This window comes from Xenopus laevis, chromosome 3S, assembly GCF_017654675.1.
Source record: "Xenopus laevis strain J_2021 chromosome 3S, Xenopus_laevis_v10.1, whole genome shotgun sequence".
Lineage (NCBI taxonomy): Eukaryota > Metazoa > Chordata > Amphibia > Anura > Pipidae > Xenopus > Xenopus laevis.
This window is the reverse complement of record NC_054376.1, coordinates 99,357,757-99,364,712: the sequence shown is the minus strand read 5'-3', so window position 1 is coordinate 99,364,712 and position 6,956 is coordinate 99,357,757. Positions and strand designations below refer to the sequence as shown.

At 41.3% G+C, this 6,956-nt stretch overlaps 1 protein-coding gene across 1 annotated transcript; it reads left to right on the top strand.

The window, feature by feature from the left end:
• The first annotated feature begins 1,393 nt into the window (after positions 1-1,393).
• On the top strand, positions 1,394-3,769 carry LOC121402041. Its single transcript, XM_041587769.1, has 2 exons — positions 1,394-2,393; positions 3,037-3,769. Exons 1-2 carry the CDS (start codon positions 1,394-1,396, stop codon positions 3,063-3,065), a joined length of 1,029 nt encoding a protein of 342 aa, XP_041443703.1. The 3' UTR covers positions 3,066-3,769.
• The last annotated feature ends 3,187 nt before the right edge of the window (positions 3,770-6,956 follow it).

The window sequence follows — 6,956 nt, the reverse complement described above, 5'->3', positions numbered from 1 at the left end:
GTCATACAAGATACACAAGCAATCTGTGTTACAAAGTATATGCTGAAAATATCACATTAATTCAAGGATGCATTTATGTCCCAACCTCTACTCTATATATGCCATAACCTCACTATATAAAGGCATGCAAGTCGTACTCTCTGTTTAACCCTTTAGGGTATAGTGTCTGCAAAGTATGTATCCAAAATTTCTCTCGTTTCTGGAGTTGTAGGAGTCTATTGCCCCCCCGACGTGGGGGGGCAATAGATTCCAACACAAGGAATCTGAGGGTTGCTACAGAATGTCGCGCCGAATGAAAATGAGCTGGAACTGGTAATTTGAGTACTTCCTTTCGAATTGTGGACTTATGCTGACTAATGCGATCACGTATGGGTTGAATTGTTTCACCAATGTAAGCTAAGCCACATGGGCATTTGAGCATGTAGACTACATACTCTGTATCGCATGTAAAATGTCCTCGTAGCTCAAATTTCCTCCCTGTTTGTGGGTGAGTGAACATATTGGTGCGAATCACACTGGAACATTGATTGCACCTCCCACATGGAAACATACCATTCTTTAAGGGGCCCAAAACCCTCTGTGCCTGAACCTTCTGGGTACCAAGGTCAGCCTTGACCAATCTATCTCTTAGGTTCCGTGTACGTTTATATGATAACAGTGGTGGTTCCTGAAAATCAGGAATAGTAGGATAGGCTTTACGTAATAAGGGCCAGTGCTTGTAAATAATGTGATGAATTTTACGAGTACACGGATGATATGTATGTACAAATGGTATGCGTGTTTTTTTAGATATATCACGTGTTCTGTCCTGTATGATAGAGGTGCGATCCAATTCCTTCACTCTGGCTACCTCCTGATCAAGTATCTGTCTGGGATAGCCCCTCTGTGTAAACTTCATGGTCATCTCATCCAAACGTGTATTGAGCTGTTCCTCCTCTGTAACTATGCGCTTAACACGCAACATTTGAGATCTGGGGAGAGAGGAAATGTTAGCCCTCGGGTGTGCACTGTCAAAGCATAATAAGTTGTTGCGATCTGTAGATTTGACATATAGGTCCGTGTATAGTTGTCTGCCCTTGCGATACACACTGGTATCTAGAAATGTCACTCTTTCCTCACTATGAGTGAGGGTAAATCCTATAGTGGGAACACATGTGTCTATATGTAATTTGAACTCCAAGAGGGATCCAACGTCACCCCCCCATAATACCAACAAATCATCGATATAGCGCCACCATCTTAAACAATGTTTTTTGTATAATTCATTGTTGTAGACAAAATTGTGTTCAAAGTAATTCATAAATATGTTGGCATAGGTGGGGGCGACGTTGGATCCCATAGCGGTCCCCTGCACTTGCAGAAAAAAAGTATCTTGAAACAAGAAATAATTCTTATGCACGCCGCGAGGGACGGCAGGAGGCCGGACGCAGTAGTTCAGGGGAGACATCCTCGCAACGCGCATCGGATTCCTCCGGATCTTTTGCTTTTTAGGCGACGACAGCGCTCCCTCAAGCAGCGGGGAACGCGAAGGAGGCGCCCCAGAACCCGGCGCAGCAGCTGCGACCAAACCACGACAGACGAGGGTCACTCACAAGGCGGCACCCAAGAAGGGACTTCAATCGTGATTAACATCTCTAAAAAGGTACTGTCACAATCTGAACTGAATTTGTTACAGAAGGGTTTATCTTTTTGTCCATCCTCTAAGCTGGATACCTTTTCGCTGGACATTGACCTGCAAAGGTTCTATAGACTCTTACGTTTAAAAGTTCAGTTCATGGATAAAGAAGTTAGAGGGACTAAGGCTGATATTGGAGCATTAACTCCACAACAATTTGATTTGTATAAAAAGAGCAAATACCTTCCCCCTACTTCTTTTCATCCAGTGGAAACTGTTATATCCCTTATGTCTAGGGATATTAATCAGTTCATACAAGATCCCAAGGGGCTTAGAAATATGCGGTATAATAACAACTTAACTCAAATTGAACGGGAGTCCCTTAAAGTGTTGATGGGAGATAAAGATGTGATATACAAACCAGCTGATAAGGGGGGAGCATTGGTTATCTTGGATAGGGAATACTATATACAGGAGATATTGAGCCAATTGAGTAATAGAGATACCTATATACAGCTTGATAAAGATCCCACTGATGAAATTACTGGCTTAATATCTGAAGTATTGTCTCGCTATCATGAACAGGGTGTAGTGACTGATAGTTTGAAGGATTACCTTACAAAAGAATTTCCATGTATACCAGTGCTCTACACCCTCCCCAAGATACACAAGAATCTTCAATCCCCTCCAGGACGTCCCATAGTGGCCGGCGTTAATTCGGTCTTATCCCCGTTATCAATCTTTTTGGATAAAGTACTAGCGCCTTTTGTCCAGTGTGGTGAGTCATATGTTAAAGATACATCTCATTTTTTACGCCTAATTGGGGATATAGACTTGGGCGAAGGTACTGTGCTATTGGCAGCATTTGATGTTAATAGCCTGTACACTTCAATTCCGCATGATTTGGGCTCACAGGCAGTACGATTAACCCTCGAGGGTACACAGTACAATACGGCGGAGATTAACCTTTTCATGGAACTACTGGCCCTGGTTTTGCATAAGAATTATTTCTTGTTTCAAGATACTTTTTTTCTGCAAGTGCAGGGGACCGCTATGGGATCCAACGTCGCCCCCACCTATGCCAACATATTTATGAATTACTTTGAACACAATTTTGTCTACAACAATGAATTATACAAAAAACATTGTTTAAGATGGTGGCGCTATATCGATGATTTGTTGGTATTATGGGGGGGTGACGTTGGATCCCTCTTGGAGTTCAAATTACATATAGACACATGTGTTCCCACTATAGGATTTACCCTCACTCATAGTGAGGAAAGAGTGACATTTCTAGATACCAGTGTGTATCGCAAGGGCAGACAACTATACACGGACCTATATGTCAAATCTACAGATCGCAACAACTTATTATGCTTTGACAGTGCACACCCGAGGGCTAACATTTCCTCTCTCCCCAGATCTCAAATGTTGCGTGTTAAGCGCATAGTTACAGAGGAGGAACAGCTCAATACACGTTTGGATGAGATGACCATGAAGTTTACACAGAGGGGCTATCCCAGACAGATACTTGATCAGGAGGTAGCCAGAGTGAAGGAATTGGATCGCACCTCTATCATACAGGACAGAACACGTGATATATCTAAAAAACACGCATACCATTTGTACATACATATCATCCGTGTACTCGTAAAATTCATCACATTATTTACAAGCACTGGCCCTTATTACGTAAAGCCTATCCTACTATTCCTGATTTTCAGGAACCACCACTGTTATCATATAAACGTACACGGAACCTAAGAGATAGATTGGTCAAGGCTGACCTTGGTACCCAGAAGGTTCAGGCACAGAGGGTTTTGGGCCCCTTAAAGAATGGTATGTTTCCATGTGGGAGGTGCAATCAATGTTCCAGTGTGATTCGCACCAATATGTTCACTCACCCACAAACAGGGAGGAAATTTGAGCTACGAGGACATTTTACATGCGATACAGAGTATGTAGTCTACATGCTCAAATGCCCATGTGGCTTAGCTTACATTGGTGAAACAATTCAACCCATACGTGATCGCATTAGTCAGCATAAGTCCACAATTCGAAAGGAAGTACTCAAATTACCAGTTCCAGCTCATTTTCATTCGGCGCGACATTCTGTAGCAACCCTCAGATTCCTTGTGTTGGAATCTATTGCCCCCCCACGTCGGGGGGCAATAGACTCCTACAACTCCAGAAACGAGAGAAATTTTGGATACATACTTTGCAGACACTATACCCTAAAGGGTTAAACAGAGAGTACGACTTGCATGCCTTTATATAGTGAGGTTATGGCATATATAGAGTAGAGGTTGGGACATAAATGCATCCTTGAATTAATGTGATATTTTCAGCATATACTTTGTAACACAGATTGCTTGTGTATCTTGTATGACATATTTAAGTAATTCTATGATTGTTTCTATGTATAATGCCCAAATGGGTTAAATACTATATACTAATTTGTGTTTAATTTGTACCACCCCCTAGGGGGGTGTGTCTACAGCTGTAACCTTTTTAAGGATGTGTGAACATTGTATACTAGATTGCTTGACAAAGAAGCGGGAGCTTCGAAACGTTGCATATTCTTGCATTTTTTGCTTGATAAAGAATTTTCGTTTTCTTCACAAGATAAGTTGTCTGGACTTTATTTTGTTTTTATATATATATATATATGATATTCATTTAGTTCACACTTTTTGAAAAATGTATACCATTTCTACAAAGAGTGATACTTTTTTATTTAATAGGGTTTTTTTATTTGCAAATCTTGATTATGTAAGGCTAAGTAAGGCTATTCATATAAAAGATGAAAGCAGAAAATCGCCAAGAAACAACAATAAACACTAAAACGTCTACTTCAAAGAAAACATTTTTACATGGACAATTGGGGGCTCACTTATTAACCAAATCCCATTTCATCCCATTACAAGCCAGGTTAGTAGAGGTTCCAGAAACATCAATCTCTTTATGGCACCTGACCTGCCACTGTTTATCCTACTGGAAACCACTGAGTTAAATTCAGCTCCTACCAAGGAATCAGCCTTTAGGAGAATCCTTTCATAATTAGTGCCTTGCTGTACACGAGGACTATGTTCCTATGTAAGTGATAGTAAGTGGTGCAGAAGTGGGAAGGAAAAAATACAAGCCTAAGAGAGACTTAGGACCATCAAAATAAAAAAATAAAATAATCATCATCAGCTTTTTCTTGTTAATGTAATCCAAAAAAAACTTTCTTTATGTTGGGCTGACCTATTACAACCCATTTGGTTGGATGAATATATAATTAATGACAGTTAAATAAACCTTACATTCTCAGTTGCCTGATTTATATTATGGAAAGAAACTTTGGATTCTAAGCCCTACAACTCAGTGTGTGCCTCAGTAAGGTATTTGCATGCTTTTTCTGCTTGCTCTGGGCCTGTGGGTTCTTTCATTCTCACATTGCACTTTGTGTGTTTTCCCAGTGCTGACGCTGGCAGGGCTGCCACTTGCAAAGGAAGGGGAACACTGTATTATTTGCATTCCCTTTATTAATCAATCATTGCTGTATCATAAATCACAAAATTGTTTCTAAAATCCTAATGTCTCAATTGTACCCTTACCTTTAGTTTGTAAACTCTAATTTGTAGGGCCCTCTAATCCTATTGCATCTGTAACCCTTGTTTGTTATTCTCCATTTATTCCCTGTTTGTTATAACTAAGGTAAAGCACTGCGTCTCTTGTCGGCGCTATATAAATAAATGATGATGATGATTTCACTGATATCATTTTAGAGGGTGGCAAAACCTAACAGTGTTAGGATTGATAAATGGTGTGCAAGTAGCTGTATCTTGAAACTTTCTCCTGCATACTTAGAAGGAGGGGAAGTGAAGATGTTATCAGTTGTTGGGTGCTAGCAGGGATCTGAAGTGCTTGTCAGTAACATACTCCAGGAGAGGAATTTGTGACACATGCAAACTCCCTCACTGCTGCTCTAAATCCCTTTGGAACTGATAGGGGACAGGAATTCATAATATTTGAGTGCTTGCATCTATTTCTGAAGAGACAAAGTGCTGGCTACTCATGTGTTTCCTACAACACCATGCCAAGCAGCGCCCAGGAATGTGCCGCTTCCATTTCTCATCTCTGCTGTCAGCCTTAACGTTGGCTTAACTTGAAGTTTCATATCAGTTAGTGCACATGTACAGCTGCTAGTTGCTTGCAGAGGTAGCAGATGCATTGGGTGGTCCAGAAGCATTGAATGGTTCAAGGGAAGACCAGCAACATTTGCCCTGGGGGTAAGCTGGTCAAGCCCATGACTAATCTGTCAAAATAATTTTTCAAAGCCATGCTTATAATGTTAAATAATATATTCAGTACTGATTTGCACCATCAACAGTAACCTTTTATATTTAATTTTGAAATCTGACATACTGTCAGTTACCCAACAGGGCCGGATTTGAGCAGCTGGCCCGCAGCCCTCTAGTGAGCACAGGTACACTGGGGAGCTGTGCATCCCTGTAGAGCAGCTGGGTGGCATGCCGCCCTAGGCCTGGGCCTTTGTGGCCTCGCCACAAATCCGGGCCTGTTACCCAAGTGCCCCCAGTCATGCTCTGATAAACTTCAGTCACTCTTACTACTGCAAGTTGGAGTGTTATCACCCCCTCCCTTCTCCCCCAGCAGCCCATCAGCAGAACTATGTGAAGGTAACAAGATAACAGCATCTTGGTAAATATAAGAACAGCACTAAATAGTAAAAATCCATGTCCCACTGAGACACATTCTGTTACAATGAGTAAGAGAAACAGTAGCCTATCTGAAAGCAGTTCCATAATGCAGCACTGGCTCTTTCTGAAAGCACATGACCAGGCAAAATGACCTGAGATGGCTGCCTACACACCAATATTATAACTAAAAAAATACACTTGCTGGGTTAGGAATTACATTTTACATGGCAAAACTATTTGCTGCATAAACAGTGTCATTTGAAAACAAACATGGCACTATAAAAATCATGACAGAATCCCTTTAATGTGAGCAATTGGCTGATATCATCAGCCCCTCCCCCTGACATCATCAGCCCCTCCCCCAATGTCACTAGACCGTCCCCTGGTATCACCAGCCCCCTCCCGGCATCACTGGCCGACCCCTGATGTCATCCACCCCTGCCTTAATTCACCGAATTGAAAAGGTGGCAACCCTAACTGTGAGAGAAGAGGGATTAAATTAGTCTCAGTACAAGCAGATTTACTAATCCTGTATAAACAAGAAGAGGAATCTCATTCAGTAAAGGACAATACATTTTGTGCAAAATGCAACAAATACAGTAGATACAGTAGATGTTATGAATTAGAATGCACAAACA